We start from the raw sequence: 22,600 nt of genomic DNA, 5'->3' as shown, positions 1-22,600 counted from the left end.
CACTGTTCTGGTCCCTCCCAATGATTCCACTGCCAAGATCCTTCCAGAGCAGGCAGAAATGCCTACCTTGGCTGAGTCACAGTCCCACCACCCCACCCTGCCCAGGACATGTGAGGAGAAAGGCTCCCTCTGAGGCCTGAAGGAGGGGGATGCCAGGCCTTCCTGCCTTCCAGCCACCATCCTCTGGCCCTCTCTTGCCACCCAGGCCTGGGGTTATCTCACTGAGAAAAAGGCAACGCTAGGATCTGAATCCAGGTCTCTAGACGACAAATCAGAATTCCTTGTCCTGCTTCTCACTGCCCTCTCTGGTTGAGGTGACTGGGGCCAGGGTCTCAGGTAGTCCTCAACTACCTTCATTAGCTTCCTTGAGAAAGGACACAGTTCCAAAGAGCTGGAGGCCTCCAGAGTGCTCTGCTCACATCTGAGGCCCAGAAGGGGGTCACACAGCTGGAGTCAGAGCCAGGACTCGAACCCAGGCCCTTGGACTCCAAGTCCAGAATTCCTTCTAGTACCCCAGAAAGGATGTGGAGATCAGGGGGATGTCCTCATCACTCCCCCTCCCCCCATCCCACTCTCAATGACTTCTACACCCTGCTGAGACACAGGGGTTGCCTTAAGCAGGGGAGGGAGTGGAAGACTGGCTGGAGCACCATCCACGAAGGCCGCAGTGATGCACTCCACCTCCCCCGCCTCCCCACCAATGCAGATGTGCGAGGCTGGGAGCACACAGCACAGAGCCCCTGTCTTGTGTTCATTCACATGGCTCTCTGGGGGACAATGAAGGACTGGATGGGCACCGAAACATTTGTTCACAAATTAAAAAACATACGGATGGGAACCAGAGACCTCCTGGTGCCTGGAGTGCATCTCATGGTGACGAATGAGCCCTCACCAGTATGATAGAGGGAATAAGATCAGAGCTGGGGTGGCCTGGCAGCCTCTCTGGATGAGGAGGAGTGGTGAATTCCGGGTGCTCATGACCCAGCTAGGGTCTTCTCCCTCCTCGTCTCCCTGCTGTGGGATCTGTGCTGGGGCTGCAGGAGCCTCAGGGCAGACCCCAGCTTCCTTTGAGTTCCTGTCAAAATACCACCTCCTACAGGAAGCCCTTGTTAACCTCTCCTGATCCCAGAGAGACCCCCTGGACCATACTTATCCTGCAGGGGGTTTGTCTGTAGTCATGCATGCATTCCCATGCTTATTAGCACAGTGCCTGGCACACAGTAGGTGCTAGTAAATGCCTACTCACTGAACTGACAAAGAGTCTGGGCCCTAGCTCCTGAGACAGCTTTGACTCTCCAGCCAGGACAAGGGACGCTGCCCTCTTTCCCAAGAAGGAGGTGGGAGCCCGGCAGAGGGGACAGGCCAGGAGACTTGGTCTAAGCCCCAGGAAAAGCCCTTCTCCTCTCAAGAGTCATCCTCACCCTCCATTGTGCCTTAGCCTTGCCCTGGCACTGAGACCCTGGCCCTCAAAATAGCTCCCAGCCACCCATCTGCCGGTGAGGCAATGAGGCTCTTCCCAGCCTGACTCCCTGTCTAGGCTCCACCACTATCACATGACCTTGGGCAGGTCCCAGGCCTCAGTTTCTCTTCTCTATAATGAGGGGTCTGGACCAATAAGGCCCAAGATGACTCGGTGGTCCAGGCCAGGCTGCACGCCAGGCAGGGAGGCAGCCAGAGCCAATGAAGCCCTCTCGGAGGGTAGACCAGGAGCTCCAGAGATGGTACTGAGCCCTGCTCGCTGCGAGGTGGGGGCAAAGCATCTCTTCTGCTGTTTAGGCTGCAGGGTCCACTCAGAATCCCTGACAGCCAAAGCGAGCATTGTCTAGAGTTGGGTCCTATGCAGCAAGGTATCCCTGAGACCATGGGCTGGGCAGAGGGAAGGGATATGGCAGAGGGTCAGGGGAGTCCCTCCCACATTCATTTGGGGTAACTGCCCCAGACTGAGAAGCCCACACATTCCATACCCTCAGAAGGGACATTCTGCCCAGGCAGGACAGGGGCTCCCCCCAGTCTGAAGCAGCCTCAACCCCCACGCCATGGCTATCCAGAGCTTTTCTCTGTCCGGGTCTCAGATCCTCTGCCTACGCCAACCTCACAGCACATCAGAAGTAGGAGGCTCCCAACATTGTTGTGGGACCTCCCAGAGGACAGGGCCTGGGTCCCATCTATCCTTGTCCATCCCCAGAAGGGGTAGCCTGCACCAGGCAGGCCTAGGGTATTGGCTCAGCTACTTCCTAGCAGGGTGAACTGGACCTTAGTTTCCATCTCTCTCTGATGAGGGGGGTTGGTCAGGCCAGCCTTTTTCTAACTCTCTGATCACCTTCCCTGGCAGGAGCAGCTAGAGGAGGGGAGGAAGGGAAGAGGAGGCTCCGCCCTAGCCATCCATCCCAGAGCTCAGGCGGGTAGGCCTGGTTGGACAGTGAAGAGCTCAAGAGCTCGTCTGCTCTCCCGCTGCCCACGGGCTCTCCCAGCCTAATTAAGCTGCTAGAGTGCGGGCACCATGGAGACGGGAATCACACATACAGCGGAGGGTCCCTTCCTCCTGCTTCAGGAGATGCTGAGTGAGCCACCAGGCTCAGGAAGCCCCACTCTGTCCCACAGGCTGGTTCTGCCAGGACCCTCAGCTCCAGGGCATCATCCCTGCCCAAGCAGGAATCCTGATGGTATGTAGCCCACCATGCCTGGGCTCCACAGTGAGGTACCAGGTCACAGTTCAGAGCATGGAGACCAGGGGGTGGCAGAGGCCCCTGGCCACAGCATTTGGTACAGGACAGAATATGGACCCTGTGGAGAAGGTGGAAGGATAAATGAAGAACAGTTCCCATATCTGTGTCTAAGGCTGCCAAACCCTGGAAGGCAGAAATACAAGGGCCATTTTACAGATGAGGAAACTGAGGACCAGTGACTTGGAAACATGCCATTTCAGCTCTAAACCTGAAAGGGCTCTCTGAGAACAGCAAGTTCAGATTCCTCATTTTGCAGGGGAGGAAACTGAGGCTCAGTGGCTTGTCCAAGGACATCTAAGCAGTGGGCAGCATCTACCTCAAGTTCTAGGACTCCATGTTCAGGGCCCTTCTGAACTGGTCTTGTAGCTAGAAGTAGCAGGGACTGAATTACTGACCAAGCCTGAGACACATGGTACCAAGGCCAAAGACCCCCCTGCACTGTAGGACCTCCCAGGCATAGGAGAGCCCTAGGGCACCCAAGGATAGAGAAGAGGGGAGGTGAGAGGAGGGGGGGCGGGGGGGGAGAGGGGGAGGGAGAGAGAGGGAGAGAGAGGGAGAGAGAGGGAGAGGGAGGGAGAGAGAGAGAGAGAGAGGGAGAGAGAGAGAGAGAAAGAGAGAGAGAGAGAGAGAGAGAGAGAGAGAGAGAAAATGAGGTAGTTAAGACAAGTTACTACGATAAGTAGGTGGAATAGTGAATAGATCGCTGGTGTTGGATTCAGGAAGACCTGAGTTCAAATTCAGTCTCACACGCTTACTAGTTATATGAACCCAGGCAAGTCACTTAGCCTCTTTGCCTCAGTGTACTCACCTATAAAATGGGGATAATAAGAGCTCCTACCCTCCAAGTTTGTTGTAAAGATAAAACAAGATAGTTGTAATGCACTTTGCCAACCCAAGGGTGTTATGTAAATGCTGGCTATCATATGTTTTTAGCTATTACCTGACCAAGTTACATGGTTACTAAGTGGCAGCACAGGATTTTAACCCAAAATTTTCTAATTCTAAATTCAGCTTGGACTAATATAACACATGGTCTTGTCACTAATCAAACCCAGATCTGAACCAGAGTCCCCCTAGGATACCCCAACTCAGTGGATGACCAAGCCCTGCTTGGAGACCTTTGAGGATGGGAGGCTTACTACCTCTTGGGGTTGTCTATTCCATTCCGTGACAACATTCAATATGAGGAAGCTTTTTGGCTAACATTCAGCCTCAAAAGGCTTATGTGCCACACCACACCTTCCCCAGACTCTAGACCTCAGCCCTGCCCTCTGGGGCTCACAGTCTTTTTCTCTCCAGGCTGGCTCCTTCCACTGGTCCTCCATGCCATGGCTACCCTCCATCCTGAGCCAGGGAGCCCAGAACTAAACATGCCTCCAACTGGTCTGAGCAGGACCAAGGACAGTGCGTCCAAAGGCTTAGGCCCAGCCTGGAGATGGTCCTCTTCTGCACACCCCAACCCCAACTGCCAGGAAGAAGACCCTCATGACCTGTAGAATGTTTCAGGAGGGGGCTGACCTCACCAAGGCCCCATACCAGGTTGCCCTTCCTTTTTGCCCAAATCTTGGCTCATCCTGTGGCTAGGGGCTGAACATGTCAAGGCTGCAGGCTATATATGGAAACTGGCCCCCAGCCCTGAGTCACCCCTGGTAGTGGCCAGGCTGGCTCTCTCTGAGCCCAGGAGTGGGGGAGTGCTTTGGGGAGAATGGGGTGCAGGCAAGCCCAATGCCTACAGTTTCAGGAAGGCTCCCTCTGGGGTATCCCTAACACATGGTGAAGAAGAAGGAAGCAGCCCAACCCAGCCATCTGCTCTTGTAATTCAATCCTCTGGCAATTAGCGGCCGCTCTCAATCTCATTAAGACACTGAGCCTCGTAAACAGAAATCTCAGGCCAGCCGGGCCTCTGCAGGTCCTTCAGTCACATGGCCCCCGTTCATGCAAAATTCAGAATGAGTAGCAGGGGTGGCAGTGGTCCATGGCCTGGCCCAGCCACACCCAGACCCTAGCTCCTGGGCCCATCCAGTCTCAGATGGGAAAACCAAGGCACAGAGTAATAAGGGGAGTGGCCCCCAGTTACACAGTGAATTGGAAGCCAGGAATGCTCAGGCTATACCAAGAACTGAGAGGAGGCACCAGGGGTCAGGGAGCAGGGGTTTCTTTCTTTTGTCTGTAAACCAGCTCCAAGTTCAGGCCTGCTGCCTGACTTCTAGGCCCACTGGCTAAGTTCTCTGACTTCAGATGCCTCCTGGCTATGTGACCTTGGGCAAATCACTTAACCTGTTTGCCTCAATTTCCCCAACTGAAAAATGGGGATAAACCTAGCACCTGCCTCCCAAGTTGCGTTGAGGATCAGATGATGCATCTGTAAATAGTCCAGCCCAGTGTTTGCCTGGCACATCAGAAGCAGATGCTGTAGAAATGGCAACCACTATTATCATCACAGTCCCACGCTCACCTTCATTCACAGATACGGAAGCCAGAGAAAGAAGGAAGGAACGTGCTCAAGGTTGACAGAGGCAGGACAAATGGTGCCCTTCTCCATAGCCCCCTCCCTTCCTCAAAGGGATCTGAGAGCAGGGGGCAGTGCAGACAGAGGGTGGTGCAGACAGGGGGTAGGCTAGGTGTTAGGTACCTGGGTCAGGCCAGCAGAAGGCTGGAGGCCTGGCCCTCAGGCTCAGATCCAGCCATCTGGTATCTGGGTCAGCACAAGCCTGTCTAGACCACCCAGGCACCCATAAAGGCCAGTCTGGCCTTCCCCAGGGCCATCTTCCCATTCTTTTCCAGGCTTTCCCACTGCCCAGCTCAGGCCCATCTGGTTACCATGGAGATGGGGGGAGGGGGAGAAAAGAGAGAGAGAGAGGGCAGGTGCCCTCACAGCGGAGAGGGGAGGCAGGCCCTGCCTCCTGAGTTTGAGGCCCTGGCCCTGCCCTCCCAGTCCAGGGGCCTCCTTCCTCCCAGAATGCCATCAGGCAGCTTTCCCTGCTTGCCCTGGGAGGATGCCGGAGCACAAAGTTCGCTTCTCACCTATCTTCAGCAAGTGTGTGGGAGAATTTCCATGACCCCTGTGAGCTGGGGTGCCTGTACAGGGCAGGACCCATGTCACCCAAACTGCACATAGCTGGCACTCACTCAGCACTGGCCTTGGAGCTATCTATAATGACTGAAAGGCCCCATGTCTGTGTCCGAGAGAGCAGCTCACTCTCTTGTGACTAAGGCTGGGGTCCTGTCCACTGCCTGGGGAGGAAAGGTAGAGTTGAACTCCAGAGGGGAGCCAAGTAGACCTCCTAGCAGAGGGTGGGCTGTGTAAGGTCGCCCCATGACACCAGCGATGCTGACTGACAGGCCCCGAGTGTCCAGCAGAGCCCTGACCCTGAGGGGTCTCCCCTTCCCCCCAGGGATGCTGCAGGACCCCAGGAGCCTTAAGATACCCCCTCTAGCCCCTGCTCTCAAGGAGCTTCCAGTTTAGAGGGACAGGGATGACAAAAGGAGGCCAGTTCTGTGTGCAGGGAGTAGGGAGACTAGTACTGGGAAAAGGGTGTGGGGTTCAGTGGGAAACTGGGCAGAGACTTATAGGGGTTTATGTGTATAAGCCCAGCAGAAGATAGTTAACATCTCCCCCAAAGGACTGGCTTTCACATGCAGGCAGATATGGGGAAGAAGGAGGCAGAAAGACATCCCCCCCGCAATCCTTTCACCTGTGCCTGGCACTGGGGAGTGACTGACTGGCCTCATGCCTGGTCTCTGCCCTGCCCTGGAATCTTTGTAACGTCCTCCCCATTTGATCTAGCTGAACCCCTTCCCACTCTGGGGGGAGGGGGCACAAGTGAGGAATGATGCCAGAAACTGAGACCCTGGGAGCTGGTGGGGTCTTTGGCATCGCCCATCCTGAAAGGAATCCCCACCAAATGGTGACGGGGAGTTCACTAGCTCAGACTGTTCAGTCCTGGGGCGGGGTGGGGGGGTGTCAAGCAGAACCGGGAGTCTTGGCCCCTCCCCCTGGGCTCTGGCAGATGGGGCCCAGAGAGAAGGCCGAGCTCACACAACAAACAGATGGAGAGTCTCCAGAGCCAGACGCCCCAGCAGAGCGGAGGCCGCGGCAGCGTCTGTTGGGGTGACCTCCTCACCGGCATGTTTACCAGCCGCCTGGGCCGTGTGTGCACACCTGCACCCACACGCATGCACACGTGTGCACAGACAGCACGGGTGGGCTTAAAAGCAGGCGCGGGAGCCCCTACCCCCTCCTTTCCAATATACAGGCAGCAACTCCCCATTCTTCCACTCATCAAACCTGGCATCTTAAAAGCCTGTTTTGTTTTTTAATCTGGGAGCTCCTGGGCTCTGTCTGAAGATGAATGGTGAGATGGGGGGGAGGGCCTTGCCACAGCCCCCACAAGCTGCCTGGCACTCAAGGCCTCTTATCTCTCTCCACATCTGTGCTTACTCCACCCTCCCCTCCAGATCACACTTGCCTCTCACCAATGACCATGATCCCCCTGGAACCACATCTCTGGCCACCTCCCCCAAGACCCTAGCTCTGGACACCATGCCCTTTTTGTAGCCCACTACCCCACAAGCCTGGGTGGCTGCCACTGGGGGAGGCACCACTAACTCGCTGATGTTCAGCTGGTGGTTCACCCAAACCCCCAAATCTTTTTCAGACAAACACTTGCTTAACTAGGTTCCCTACCCCCAGCCCATATTCTTGAAAGGCCAACCTTTTTGAACCTGGGTATAAGAAAATGACATTTTTTCTGATACAGGCCACAGGTTAGTCTTCAATCTTGATTCTGTCAAATGAGATGTGTTCAGTCTGACACAACATTTATTTACTAAGTACCTGCTATGTCCAAGGCACTGGTGACAAAAAGCTGAAAATTCCTCAGGAGAGAACACCTGGCTAGGGGCGAGGGCGGAGAGGGGACACAAGGTGATTCACAGACAATTAGGCCTTGGGGGAAACCAGGGCAGGCTGCCCTCCTGGCCTAGGGGACGGGACAAGGAGGTGCAAGGCCCCTGGAGCTGCCCCTGGAAACTACCCCAGCCCCCAAGGGCCCTGCTCTGGCACCCCTTGGCCATTCTATCATGGGGAGCCCCCCTGATGTTGCTGGCCTCAGGGAGGGCCTCAGGCACCGAGCCCAAGCTGCTGGCAGCTTCTGGGGACTCCGTACCAGGGGAGGGGATGCGGTCACTTTTCCTGAGAGCCTCTCTTGGCTCCTTCCCCTTCAGAGTGCTCACAAACTATCCCTTGAATAATAACCCCAGCTGAAATTTTGTCAAAGGTCAGCTTTAAGAGGCACAATCTCACTGCCCAGAACAAAACTGGGACAACATCCATCTGCCTCTGGCCCTGCGGCCCCTCACTCCCCAAACACTGCTGGTTTGGGGAGCTCTTCCATGCCGATGGTCCCTCCATCTACAGAGACAATGCTGACAGCCCCCCTACCCTTCCACAGCTCCTGTCCAGGCTTTCCATGTGGCCCCAGGGTAGGGACCCCTAACATGTTGAATGCCTTCCCTGCTTTCTCTAGACATCACCTGTGTACCCTGGTTGTCCGCTGGCACTCTGCCATTCCTATTCGGAATTTGCCCCTCTCCTCTCTCTCTGGGGATGCCCCTTAGGACTCCTCCAACTCTGGCTCCTAGGTGGCCACCCCAGTCCCTGACTGGGGCCACAGGCCTAGTCTGTCCTCTCCCTCCCTCTCCTCTCTCCTTCCCTGCCTCTGTCTCTCCACTCCCCATCTCCCCTTCAGACTCAGTCTTGCCGAGCTGTTTGCCGAGCTGCCTTTCAGGAATATCCCTATTCCCTGCTGCCCCCACCACAGTCCTCACAGCTCAGGATCTGAGAACTGAGATTCAGGAATGCCCATGTGGAAGGGGCAGTCAGAGCCCTCTGCCTAGCAAACGTCTCTAGATTCAGGAGGGAAGGTCAGCCCCAGTCAATGAGGATGGTTTGTTGCCAAATCAGGATAGTCTACTTCCATGCATGGAGCTGAAGGCACATTTCAGGGGGTGCCTGTTCAGATTGGATTAGATGCCCCCAAGGACCGTCCCAGGCCTGATGTTCTGTGCTTCTGTCTCAGTGCCTCAAGAAAGGCCTGGGCAATGATGAGAGACATTCAGCCTAGGGGACAAAGGGAGGGAGAGGGAGAGAGGGAGACAGTGAGAGGCACAAAAGAGAGAGAAAAAGGGGGAGGGAGGACGGGGGAATGGCACAGGCTGCTGGCTCCAGGGGCTGTGGCAGCTGGGCTCACATGCCTTTTACAGAGCTGGGAACACTGGTGCTAAAAGTCCCCCCACCTGTGCCATCACCCAGGCTGCTCTGTCCCTTTACAGCTCAATCAATCCTTATGCACACCTCTGGTGTTTAGGGAGTACCAGGCTGTCAGACACCAGAGAGGAATACAAAGAAGACAGTCCCTGCCTGTCCTCAAGGATCTTAGAGTCTACTTGGGACACTACTGTTAAGTTATTATAGATAAATACAATACAACTAGACTACAGCAGAGGTAGAACATTCCAGGCATGAGGCACAGGCTGAGCAAAAACCTAGCGGTGGGAGAGGACATGTCCACAGAAGAAGCTGGCCAGTTGGACTGGACTTCGGACTGTGTTGGGGGAGAAATGTATAATCCGAGTGAGAGGGCGGTTGAAGGTGACTGTGAAGGCCTGCAAATGCCCAACACAGGGATCTGTGCTTCGTATCTAAAAGGCAAGGGGAGTCATAGAAGCTTCTTGAGTAGGACAGTAACAGGAAGGTTACTTTGGTAGGTGAGTGGGGAAATGACCGAGAGTCCGGGAGACCTACCACAGGCAGCCAGAGCTGGGGGGGGGGGGGTGGTGGCATGGAACCTGCACCGCCTCAGCCTCCCAGCCCCAAGGTCCTAACTCCCCCTCAACCCCTAGACCCACCCATGTGCCCGCTCCACAGCATGAAGTCACGAAGACCTGAGTTCAAATCCCCCTTCAGACACTTGCTAGCTGTGTGACTGGCCAAGTCCCTTAACGTCTTTTTGTGCCTCAGTTTCCTTGTTTGTATGTTGAAGGGGCTGGCTGCGGCTATGATCCTGTGACCCATTCTCTTCAGGCAGTCCGTGATATGGGACAGACGATCTGGAGAGAAGTTAGGGCTGCCTAGAGAGGAGGACTGAGCCTATGGGAGCTGATGCAGTAGGTTTCCCAGGGAGAGAGGGTCGAGGGAAAAAAGAAGGGACATGGACAGTCTTTGGGGACACCTGCAGTTAGTGAGCATGACCTGCAGGAAGGTATTGCCTTCTGAGGCCCAAGACTGGGAGTGACTGCACTCAGACTCAAGCACCAAGAAGTGGCAGGGCTGGGCTTTATAGACAGAGACACTGACACTGACACTGACAGACTGACAGACAGACAGACAGACACACACACACACACAGACACACACACAGACACACACAGACACACAGACACACACACACACACACACACAGAGTCCTTCCTTTCCTGGCCCCCCCAGGCTGCCCAAGCCTTCCTCCCTAACACCCAGCACTAATTCTGAATATAGGTTCCCAAAGTCTACATCACTGCCCGCCTCCCCGCCCCCCCCCCCCCAACAAGTAATCACTATTCAGTTGTAAAGTTTGAGTTCTGTCTTTGGAGGGGCTCACAGGACACATCTGCTGAGCCTGTCCTGAGTCTATACTCTTCCCAGGCAAAGCTGGGCTGTGTGACACCAGAGGCCTCAATTCTGTTGGCTTTAAGAAGTACTGCTTGACCCTTAACTACGAACCAGGAGGGGCCCTGGGACCCCCCTGAGGGTAGGCAAAGTCAAGGCTGCCCTGTCTTGGCACTCTTGCCATGCTGTAAACATAGAGCCTGGGCACTTGGGTGGGGGGAATGACACAAGCCTAGCTGCCAAGCTGCTCCTCCTCAAAGCGGACTGCCTCATGGGCCCTCCCTCTGAGCAGCCATCAGCCATCACTTGCCAGCCACAGAGAGGAGGCTGATGACCCCAGAGGGCAGCTTGGGTGGTTGCTGCTAGCATTCTGCAGCTCTGGCTCCACCCAATCCTGCCCAGGCTGGGCCAAGGTTTCCATAGCAACCCTGGGTGGACGGATGGGGACAGTGGAGGGGGCGGGGCCAGGACCAAGGACTGCCAGCCTGTCAGGCTGAGGCGAGCCAAGCAGAGGAGGAGGCCTGGGCAGGTGGGCGGGAGGGAAGGAGCCAGAGCCACAAACAGAAAGACAAGGGAGAGGAGAAGAGGGGGAGGAGGCCCTCAACAGCTCCAGGTTCAGGGAGATCCTGTTACCAGAAGGAAGTAGCAGAGGAACAGGATGGACAAACTACTGATAGCCACTAGCATTTATAGCATTTCAAGGTCTCCAAGCACTCTCTAAACCTTATTTCACTGGATCCTCACGAGAAGGCGAGGAGATGGGTGCCATCAGTGTCCACATTTCACAGATGGGGAAATTGAAGTGTAGAAAGAATTTAAATGAGCTACCTAGCTACTAAGTGTCTGAGGCTGGATTTGAACTCAGCTCCTCCCGCTCTAGGTCCAGAGAAAAGGAGTGATGCACCCACAGCCACACAAGGGCAGAGGCCCAGCTAGTCTTGTTTCTGAGCCCAGGTGGGCACATGGGTGCCCTTGACTTACCTAAGGCAGCCTGCTTCTAATAGCCACCTGGCTGGGCCCCACAGGCCTGGCTGTGCTGGACAGCTCCCAGGGGAGGTGGGGCTGCCCTGGAGCTCAGAAACCTCCTGAACCAAGGCCAGCCTCTTCTGTACACCTCTCTGGGGTCCTTGATTGGGCCTGGTGCTTTCTTCCCTCCAAGTCTTTGCTTGGGCTGTTCCCCTTGCCTGGAATGCCCTCCCTCCTGCACATCCTTCAGACTCAGCACGGGCAACTTCCTTCAGGAAGTGGCACCCCCCCTCACCCAGCCCCAGGGTATACTGCAGATGTCACCCCAGGGTGGCGACAAGGCTGTGCCTGGGTGGGGCTTGGTCCACTAGAATGCCCAACCATGGCCCAGAAAGGGAAGCAAAGACCTGACACCACGGGGGTGGCAGAACAGATATCCTGCCTGGGCACTGGAGAAGCAGCCCTCCACTGGCATTCAAGGCCTTCCACAATCTGGGGCAGACTTGAGGGAGGGAAGGGACTGCTCAGTCAGCAAACACGATGGCTTCTGGGCCCTGGGTTTTGGTAATTCAATGACTGAATCATAGACTATGAGCCAGAAGGAACCTCTGAGGCTGTCCAGACTCGCCCCAATCCTTAATGAGGCCAAGGGACCTGTCCAAGAGCCCACAGCCAACAAGGCTCAGAGGCGGGATTTGGCTTGTCCTGCTTCGCTTCTGAAGATGTCTACACTGGCAGCCAACCCTCCCATGGCTCACAAGAGTCACTCTTGGGAAGTTCTCTTCCCTCTTGCCTCTTTGTGGCTAGGCCCTCAACCCACCTCCACCCTGCAATATTCCTGCCAACCTCCTACCCCACCAAAGGCCCCAGCCCAGGATCAAACACTGGCGAACACAGGGATGAGGTGGAACCTGCCTGGAGCCTGGGAGCCCTTTTCTTTCCAAAATGCCAGACCCTGTGTCTCCCTCCTCTGGTCCATCCATACTGTCCTCCCTCTATCACAGAGAGACCAAGAGAGGATACTGGACCTCACTGACCATTGCCTAGACACTACAAGGAGACACTCAGCCTCACTGACCTTTACCCAGAGGGCACAAGGGCATATCCAGTCTCACTGACCATCACACAGTCACCACAAAGAGACTTCTGGCCTGACCATAACATAGACCACAAGTGGAGACCTGACCTCACTGACCATCCCACCGCAAGGGATAACTTAGCCACATCAAATATCACACAAAATGACTTCTTGCCTTAATGACCACCACACAAGGTCTGAGCTCAGATGTCACCAGGGAGACTGTTCAGCCTCCCCAGCCTCTCCTCTCCACCCCTGCTGGCGGCAGCGACCCCTGAGCCCACACGCACCACACCTACCATCCAGCACAGTGAGCTTGGCGCTGATGTTGATCTCGCCCAGGCTGTTTGTGGCCGTGCACTCATAAATGGCCTCGTCCCGGTGTACCCGCAGAGGCTGGATCCGGAGCACAGAGCCAGCCCCATCATCAAACTCTATCACCTATAGGAAGGCAGCATGGGAGGAGGCCGTCAGGGAGGGATGCGTAGGCCCAGGGAAGCTTCAGGGGTCTCCCTTTCCTGGCTGTCTCTGCAGGATGAGGATGCCCCAGCAGGTCTCCTGCCTTCCCCTTGCCCATCCCCTAAACGTCTTGCTCCCACCCCCACAGACTCACAGCTCCCCAGGCCCGGCCCTCTGACTGGGATCCATACCCCCCATGTCTAAAGGCCCCAAGAGATGCCAGCTCCAAAGCCTGGCTCTTACTGGGCATGCTCCTCTTCCCTCACCCCTGCCTTCCTAACTCCGCTCATCCTTGGATTAAGCTTGGCTTCAGGAGCCCTGCCCCAGCGATCCTCCTCCCAGACTTCCCCTTTCCTGGTCTCCCCAAGCCTCTGGCCCCATGGCCTTGCCTCCCAGTGCCCTTTCCTTGTCCCCCCCATCCCCCAGGCAGCATGTGTGCAGCCTCACCTCGAAGCGCTGGGAGCTAACCTTCTTGCCCTTCTTCATCCAGGTGATTCGGGGCTTGGGCTCACCTGTGGCCTGGCACACAAAGGAGGCCACACCCCCAGACAGGCCTGTCTGGTCCTCAGGAGCCTTCACAAAAGTGGGCTTACCTAGAGCAAAGAGGAGTAGATGGACGGTCACCACTGACTAAGGGTCTAGCTCTAGACCCCTCTCCCCTGGATCCATATGGACCCCATAATCAGCTGGGCAACAAAAGCGTCTTCTCTGTGCTGGAAGCAAAAGTGAAGTAGTCCCTTCCCTTTGGGGCTCCCATTCTACAGGGGAGAACAGGGACATGTAGAAGGTGAGGAGAAGGGAGCGGCCCCAGCAGCAAAGGAAACAAAACTGCTATTTGAACTTAGCCATGAAGGAGAGGAGGGCTCTGAGAGCAGGTGGCAGGGACTGCCTGGGCAAAGACACAGAGACAGGAGATGGGGAGATGTCATCTACGTGTTTGGGGAGTCTCACGAAGGCCAGTCTGGCTGGGGTCTGGAGGTCGGCTAATGAGCAAGTCTTAGTGGTAAGAGGGCTCGGAAGGGGCCTACACTGTCCCCAAGCTGGCCATGGCCATGTACCAGCATCACAAGGGGCCTGCTTCAGGGACCCTCAGAGCTCTGGGTCTGGGCCTCTCCTTGTGTCTCCTGTTCTGGGAGCCCTCTGAAGGCAGCCTTAACTCTGGGAGGGAACTTAGAGAAGGAGGCCTTTCGGCCTGGCTGGGTAGGCCCCAGTAGGCAGAGCACCCCCTCAGCAAGTCCCTGGGGGCCTGGGGCAAGGGGAAGAGGAGGCCTCCCCTGAGCTCTGGGCCTGACCTCCCTCCCTGGTCCACCCCCAGGAGCAGACTCCTCCCCCTCTTCAGAGGCACCTGTGTGCCCTTCAGGAGGGGGCAGGGCTGGGCAGGCAGGAGGGCCCAGAGGGTTTGATATAGAAGCACCACCCCCACTCCACCTCCCAGCCAGCCTCAGCCTGCAAACCTGTCAGACCAGCAGCTAGGCCCCACCCCCACAGACCAGTGCAGGGGGGAGTGGGGAGAAAACAGCCTGCTCTTCCCATTTGCTTGATTTCAGGGCTGGGTTCTGGGGTCCAGCCCTTGGGGTAGAGCCAGGAGCCCAAGGGTGAACTGCCTCAGTTTCCTCTAGCCCCCTCCAGGATCCCATACAGCCCCAACACTCAGCCCCTCCTCCCTTCTAGACCAACGCCTAGAGCCCAGGTCAAAGTCTAGCACGGTGCCAGGGCCCGGCCCAGCCCTCCCCACCTGGGCCCCAGCCTCTTCTTCCTTGGCCCAGTCAGGGGTCACCCCCAACTCCCCTCTCTCACTTGCCCCTCCCCTCATAGACAAACTTTGCTAAGGACTGGGGATTTTACCTCGAGCATCTCTAGAATTTCCCCCTCCTCCCCCTGACCCTCCCCCTCCTCTCACACCTGGACCCCTGAGAAAGCAGGGCCTGTTCCAGGTCAGCCTGGGGCTTCCTCGGGGCTCAGCCCCACCCCCTCAATTGCTCAGCTAAAGTGGCCTTCTCTTCCCCCACCAAATCTGACCTGCTCTCTCACCTGGGGGCCCTTGCACAAGCTCTCCCCCTGTCCTTGGACCCCCTCCTCCCTCACACATGCCTGCTGGGAACCTCGGGGAGAGAGTGGGGACTTACTGTCTGCTTGGGTGCCCACTGTGAATCCAAGGAACACAAGAGCGGGCAGCAGTGGGACCATCATCCACCGAGGGGCAGCCTCTGGTGCCATGGCCGGGACCAGCAGCACACCAACCCTGGACAGAGGCACAGATTGTGAGATGGGGGCTCCTGGGAAGGTCCAGGGAGCAAAGCCCTGCTCAGACCACATCCAGAGGGCCGGACAGGATCTCTGGGCACCGAGCCTGGGACACAGGAAGGAACCGGAGGAGAGGGCTGGGTCACAGGGAGGCAGAGCCGGGAGCACCTCGAGGCCAGCGACAGAGGCCGGAGGTCACCGAGAACGCTGAACACTGAGCTGTGTGTGTGTGTGTGTGTGTGTGTGTGTGTGTGTGTGTGTGTGGAGTGGGGGAGTGGATATTCTGGGTACATGTGGCAGGAGTGAGCTCCTTGTAAGGAAGAATGTTCTAGCAGGGGCCAGAGGTTTGTCAAAGGGTCTCTCAGAAGCTGGTGCTCCCTTGCTCCAAGAACTTCCTGCCCTACTGATGCAGTCAGGACTGGGAGGACACGGTGCAAAAGGCCAGGCCCACCCAAAGGGGCCTCTAAGCTCCTGCCCATAACACCCCATGAAGAGAGGAGCCTCTCTAAGCAGCTCGAGGCCTGGGCTCAGGGCCAGGAGGAGGCCAGCCTGGACTCCCCAAGACTTGTTCCCAACAAGTTGGTGGCAGGAAGAGAGCCTGGGCCCAGACACCGTCAACCCACCCAATTCTCATGACGGCACCTTCCACCCCCAGTGAAACCACCTGAGGCCACGTCTGCCAGGCTGAGGCGGCCAGCCCGCCCCTCCACAGGGGCCCCTCTCTAGTCTCCCTGTCCTACACATAGGAGTTGGGTAGTCCTGGCAGACTGTCTTCACCTCAGTGGCTTCATCTGTAAAAAGGGTTGATAATAGCACTTCCCTCACAGGTCCTTTTAGGGACCAAATAAAATAAAGAGAGCAGAGCAGCCTGGAGCCCTTCAAAGTACCAGCCCAGCCATCGGCCTCTCGGTTTGCCCTGAATCAGTCCTGATCAGAGGAGGAGGGCCTTATGCTGGCAGCTGCCCTGCCTTCTGTCCCGAGGGCACAGGAAGAGTCAGGAGCTCAGGTCACAGCCCAGTCAACCTGGCCTTGTTTTTCCCCAGACATGCCATCAGGTCATCTTCAGTGCCTGTGTCTTTGCACATGCTGTACCCCCTGCCTGGAATGCACCCCCTGCCCACCTTTGCCTCTTATGGTCAATCTGTTTCCTCCCAAGGCCAGCTCAAGCACCAGTTTCTCCAGGAGGCTTTTTCTTCCCCACACACCGCCCCCCCCATTCCTGGTATTTTTGTTTTGTTTAACATACTTTTATATTTTGCATAAGCCCTCCCCCTCACACCTCTGAAAAAAATGTAAACTCCTTGAGGACAGGGATCTGAACATCTGCATTCACATCTCTAGTACCCAAACCAGGGCCAGACACAGACTGTCTGGGCCAGGGCGCCCCAAGGATTCACTGGACCCTGGGGGTAAAGAAGCTGGACTTGGCCTCAGTCAATGGTGGCCCAGCCCAGGAGGATGGGGCACTGCCCAAACAATCTGTTACAAGAAAGCCAAACTGACCCCCTCATGCTGAGATCTGACCACTGTAGTCAGCTTGCCTGGGAGGTCAGGTCCAAACACCTGAGCCTTGGCATTCCAGGCCCCTCTTCTCTGGTCCCTGTCTGTACCCACATCTCAGGGGAACAGGGCAGTGTGCTCACTGAAGGCAGGGTCAGGGGCTGCTCCCCTCCTCTGGTCCCCAAGTCTGACAGCCACCTGAGGGCAGGGTCTGGGGCTGCTCCCCTCCTCTGGTCCCCCAGACTGACAGCCACCTGAAGGCAGGGTCTGGGGAAGCTTCCCTCCTTTGGTCCCCCAGTCTGACAGCCACCTGAGGGTAAGATCTGGGGCTGCTCCCCTCCTCTGGTTCCCCCAGTCTGACAGCCACCTGAGGGCAGGGTCTGGGGCGGCTCCCCAGTAAAGACTGCAGGTCCTCACCCCCCTCCACCTGCTCTCTGAATACTCTCAGGGACTCCCTTCGACTCTCCCAGCTGGGGCCTGCAGCAGATGAATGAGCTCCAGACGCCCCCGGCCTGTGGCCAATCGGAGCCTTAATTACTTCCTGAGGATGCTGGGCCAGCAGCCCGGCTTCTGCTTGGCGGCTGAAATGCATTTCCCGGCTCGCCACTGCTCTTGCCTCTTTCCTCTCATTAGGTCAAGCTGTTAATGCTACCAGCCCCCACATGCCCCCCAGAGCTCCCCTCCTCCCTCCCTCTTCTGCCCAACTGCTCCTCATCTCTGCCTTCCCAGGCTTCAGGTACGGGAATTGCCCTGACCTCTCTCCATTCCTCAGAGTCAATCTCAGGGTATGTCTCTCCCCCAGCCCCTGCAGATGTCAGCCAGCCCACTCACAGCACCATGATAAACAGTACTCTCAGAAGGTAGCCCCTGGGCCCCTATCTGACTGGACACCTGCCTTTCTGCAGCCAGGTCAGGCCAGCAGCCCTGAGAACAAGATAATCTCAAAAACACAGGTACCAAGCCAAAGGTAAATGGAGTCAGACACAGAGAAAGTCAAAATCCCAGAGTCCCAGAGAGCCAGATGGGGACAAAAAGCCAGAGACACGATACAGACTGACTGATGTCAGAGCAGGAAGGGGCCTGGGCAGCATCCAGTCTAACCTAGACCCTAAAGGCCTCTCCACAATAGAGCTAACCAAAGGCACTATGGCTTCTGTTGAGAGCCCTCCTCCAAAGAAGGGGGCCTGCTCTGCCCCCCCACCTCCACCCTCCAGCAGCTTACATCTGTCTTTCTGGAGCTCTGCTCCTGATTTCGGCCCTAATTCCTCCTCTGTGGGATAGCCCTGAGGAAATTGAACCCAACCAAATACCCAGAACTGTGTGTTCTCAGCTTCTTCTTCTCCAGGCCTCCTCATCCTAGACTGTCTTCATGCAGACCCACAGCATCTCATCAGCCCTCTGTGGTGGCTACACAGCCCTGCTCATTCATCCTGAGCAGGCTGGAAGGCCACAAAGACCCCCAGATCTTTTTCAGTCTTAAGTCTAACAATACTTCCTCCACCTTGTACTTGGGAAGTTGATTTCTCGAACCCAAGTGTTAGACTTTGCACTGACTCCTGCTGAACACCATCTTCTCAGACCTGGCCCAGTGCTCCAGCCATCAAGATTCTTTTGGATCCTGGTTCTATCACCCTGTGTGTCTACGCTCCCTCCCTAAAAGTTTAGTGCTGTCTGCACCAAAGTCTGAGACACACAGTGGCAAAGCCAGATGGACAGCTCCCAGATTGGAATTTAGGGGGTCAGGGGGAGGCCAAGGCCTTTCCCTGTCCATGCTGCAGTCACAGCCGGCCTTGCTGGGAGTACTTCTGGGGAACAGTGCCCCCGTTCTTTATGCCATAGTTTAGGAAGGAAATGGCTAAGTTGGAGAGTATCCAGGGGAGCTCTACCATCTGTGTGACCTTGGAGAAGTCCCTTCAACTCTCTGAGCCTCAGCTTCCCCATCTGTAAAATAAGGGTTGGACTCCAGGGCCTCCCAGGTCTCATGGGAAAAGGCCTGGAGTCTCCGAAGGATCAGATGGAAGAGTTGCCAGGGAAAAGAGGGCAAGGTCCAAAGCTCAGTGGGAGCCTCAAGAGCCGCCCAGAAGTAGAGCCAGCCACACCACAGGGGTATCCCCTGGCCATCGCCAGCCCTTACCTTCTACCTGGCCCCAGACCTCCTGTGGCCACCCCCCATCTCTCGGGCTCAAGCCAATAGCCAAATAAGTCTTGGAGATTACAGCCCAACATGTGCAGGGGCTTTGGTCCTGGGCTCTGGAGGCAAGGGGGAGAATGGAGGCTGAGCTTAGTCATAGCCCCTGCTTTCCCAGAGTGTGTCTGGTGAGTCCTGGGGGAAGCTGGGATTCTCAGAGAAGAGGGAGGTACGTCCTGGAGGAGAAAGGGAATGAGCTTTTCAGTCTGAGGAGTCAAGAAAAACACAATGCCACACTGGCAGTATGTGAAAGGCAGGAGTGAGAGGTAAGCCTGGAAAAGGAGGCAGCACAGGGCAGTGGGAGAGGCAGCCTCAGAAAGTCAATGAAGACCGGAGCTGAGGGGGAGGTGCCCCAGGCACTGATAGATCCACCTGAACTTGAGGAAGGAGGATGTGCCTGACAGTAGGGAAGAGGAGTGGGGACTACTGTGGTGAAATCGATGGGATGCAAGATCCCGAGAAAGGGGGAGCCCTGAAACATGGTGGGCAGCCACGAGGGGTCTCAAGCAGGCACTGGAAGAGAGAGGCTAGCACCCGGACCCTGGGCGCCCATCTGCACTCAGACTCGGCCAAGCCTTAAAGGCTGCCCCCCTGTGTGCCCCGGTTACAGTCCATGGGACGGCAGCGGGGCCTCAACCCAACTCCTCTCCATGGGCTACTGTCTTCAGGCCTCCTGCCACGTCACACTCAGGAAATTCAGTTTGGAACCCAAGGGGTTTTACACTTATCCCACTGAAGTGAATCTTATCAAGCCGAACTCCAAAGAAGCTGCTGATTGACAAGCACTTTATTAAGTGCCCACTGTGTGCTAGGTACTGTCCTAGGTGCTGGAGACACAGAAGCAGCCTTTGCCTTCAAGGCGGGGAGGCAACATGGACATAACCTGGCATCTAAGAGCAGCAACAGAGAAGATGGAAGGTCATTTGTTGGGGGGGCGGAGACAGGGAGCAGCCTCCAGCCAAAGTGGGGATTCTAGCCAGGTTCTATGAGAAACCCAAAGCTTTTGGAATCCCAGAGAGGTAAGGAGAAATGGAGGGACCAAAGAGGGCACAGAGGCCCCAAGGGAGGCTGCAGCTGGCCTGGCAAATGCTTTGGAGGCAAAAAAATGAGGCTGTTTTTGTCCCTGAGGCACTCAGCAGCCACTGGGGTGAACGTGCCCAGATCTGCACTTTGGACAGAGGGGAGGCTGGAGGCAGGGAGACCAAACAGGAGGCCAGCTCAATAGTCCAGGAGAGGCTGAAAGCCCGAATCAGATGAATGGAGGGAAAGGGGTGGATTGGAGAGATGTTACAGAGGTAAGATCAAAGAGATCTGGAAACAGACTGGGGGGAGGGAGAGTGAGAGTGAGAGTGAGAGGGAGGGAGAGGAGAGAGAGAGAGAGAGAGAGAGAGAGAGAGAGAGAGACGGAGAGGGAGGGAGAGAGGGAAAGGGAGGGAGAGTGCGTGTGCATGTGCACACTTAGTTTAGAATGTCTACAGGAGAGATATCTGGTCTGAGCTGTCCAGAGGCAGCCAATGGTGAGGCACTAGAGGGAAGAGGCAAGGGCTGGATAAACAGACCAGGGGATCCTTGGCATAGAGAGGCTGATGCCATGAGTACCGAGGAGATCCCTGCACCCAGGACCTGCCCCACCCTGGCAGGTGGCCTGCAGAAGCCTGTGAAGCCCTTCTTAGAATCACATTTTTAAATAATTGAAGGAAATGTGGAATTTCAGTTAGCAATTAGGGAAAATAAAGATGTAATGTTTTTAAAAAATCAACAGTGTCAAAGGCTTCAGAGAAGTAAAAAAGTGATGAGGATTAAGAAAAAGCCATTAGATCTAGCAATTTAAGAGATCACTGATACAAAAGAAAATATAGATAATTCTGATTACTTGAAGCTGAAAAGCTTTTCCACAAACACAATTAAAATATCTAGAGAAGCTGTTGAATAGGGGAGAAATCTGTGTATCAAACGTCTCTTATGGCAAGCCTGCCATCCACGATTATAGAACCCAAGTCATTCCTCCACAGATGGTGGCCAAAGGGTAGACACAAATGATTCTCTAAAGAAGAATCACAGAGTATTTCACAACCACACAAAAGAATGCTCCAAGTCACCCACGATCAGAGAAGTGCAAATCAAAACAATCTGCAGTTTTACATGAACCCTGCAAACTGGCAAAAATGACAGAAGATGGGCACTGTGGGGGTTGAAGAGAGGCACACTAATACATTGTTGGTGGAGCTGTGAATTTGTCCAGCTGTCCTGGAAAGCAATTTGGAATCGTGCAAAGCAAGTAACTAAAGAGTCTATATTCCACTTCTGTGCAGACTCCGAAATGGTCACCGACAAAAAGAAAGGCCCCTGCATTACATTCTGGTTTGTTTTATGATTTCTCCCATTCATTAAATTAATTCTTCTATGCAACATGACTAAGGTGAAACTGTATTTAATAGGAATGCATGTGTAGAGCCTGTATAAAACTGTGTGCCATCTTGGGGAGGGAGAAGGAGGGAGAGGGAAAAACCTAAGTTACAGTGATTGTAGAACACTGAAAACAAATAAAAAAAAAAAAAGAAAGGTCCCACAAACACTAAAACACTCAGCACTTTTCTTGCGGTAGCGAAGAACTGGAAAACAAACAGATGCCACAGACTGGAGAACGGCAGAGCACGCGGAGGTCTGTGAAGGAAAGGGAATCTTACTATATTGGATGAACAATGAACTTTATGAACAAGAGAAGTACGGGAGGCTTCCTTGAACTGGTGCAGAGTGACATCCGCAGAACCCAGAAAGCAACGTACAATGGGCTCTGACAACAGGAACGGGAAAAGCCAGCACCACAGGACAGAAGTGCTGCTGAATGATAAAGCCCAAGCCAAGCCCCAAGCAGAGGCAGGGAAGAAGAGGGAGGGATACAGGGGAAATGCAAAAACAAGCGATATCATTAAAAAATCTGCTTTTTAAGAAGTGAGATCATTGAAGATAGTTTCAGGCGAGTCATGAGGTTAGAAATCTGATTGTAAGGGAGCACCTTTCATGAAGGGGAGGTACTTGATGACAGCAGCCAGCAGGGACAGATGGGTGCATGAAAGGTTTTTGAGGAAAGTAAATGGAGGTGGAGGGTAGCCCTGGGCTAAGGCCTGAGTGCCACAAGAAGGGAGCTAATAGGTCTGCAAGCTGAGGACCATGGAGTAGGATGAAAGTGGGGAATAGGTTTACGACAGAGTGGGATGGAAAGACAAGAGCTACAATTAGACACGGTGGTGACCTCCTGTCTCTTACTGCCCCGGGGTGGGGCAGTGAGGGAAGGGGGGTGTTTGAGGAAGCCCAGGAGGCCACAGTTCGGGAAGGGAACAGCCCAGATAACATCTGGAACAGACCATGGAGGCAGTCTAGTTTGCAAACAGGTTCAGAAGAGAAGTGGCTCTCCCAGGGTTACACAGACAGCCAGAATTCAAGGCCAGGTCTATCAGATCACAGATCCAAGGACCTTGAAGGCTGTCTGATTCTCCTTTTACAGACCCAGCAAGGGGAACAGTCTTGCCTATGGTCATACAGGTATTAAAGCCAGGAGCTTTGTCCACAGCCTCAGGCTAGCTGCAGCGGAGGGTGGGAGGAAGGGAAGGGTTGGGTGCCAGGACTATTGTCCTGATTGCACCTGGGATATGCTCACCCCTCCCATGAGCCCCTCTTGGCCTTTGTCAGGGATCCACCCTGGCTCACTGCTCTCTTCAGGGCTCCATGCCCAGGGGCAACACCATACTCTTGTACCAGTCCTCAGTCCTGGTCCTTGATTCTATCTTCTG

At 55.3% G+C, this 22,600-nt stretch overlaps 1 protein-coding gene across 4 annotated transcripts in view; it reads right to left on the bottom strand.

Moving 5' to 3' along the window:
• Nucleotides 1–22,600, bottom strand: part of PTPRF (protein tyrosine phosphatase receptor type F) — a 94,531-nt gene that overhangs the window by 62,438 nt on the left and 9,493 nt on the right. For all 4 annotated transcript variants that reach the window (XM_072649151.1, XM_072649153.1, XM_072649150.1 and 1 more), the window contains exons 3-5: nucleotides 15,004–15,119; nucleotides 13,325–13,470; nucleotides 12,718–12,859 (exon numbers count right to left, since the gene is read on the bottom strand). In XM_072649151.1, coding sequence (XP_072505252.1) covers nucleotides 12,718–12,859; nucleotides 13,325–13,470; nucleotides 15,004–15,094 — 379 coding nt within the window. In that variant the 5' untranslated portion in view covers nucleotides 15,095–15,119. The remainder of the gene's footprint in view (nucleotides 1–12,717; nucleotides 12,860–13,324; nucleotides 13,471–15,003; nucleotides 15,120–22,600) is intronic.

The sequence above is a fragment of the Notamacropus eugenii genome, chromosome 2, assembly GCF_028372415.1.
Source record: "Notamacropus eugenii isolate mMacEug1 chromosome 2, mMacEug1.pri_v2, whole genome shotgun sequence".
NCBI classification, from domain to species: Eukaryota; Metazoa; Chordata; class Mammalia; order Diprotodontia; family Macropodidae; genus Notamacropus; species Notamacropus eugenii.
This window is presented reverse-complemented; position numbering and strand designations above follow the sequence as displayed.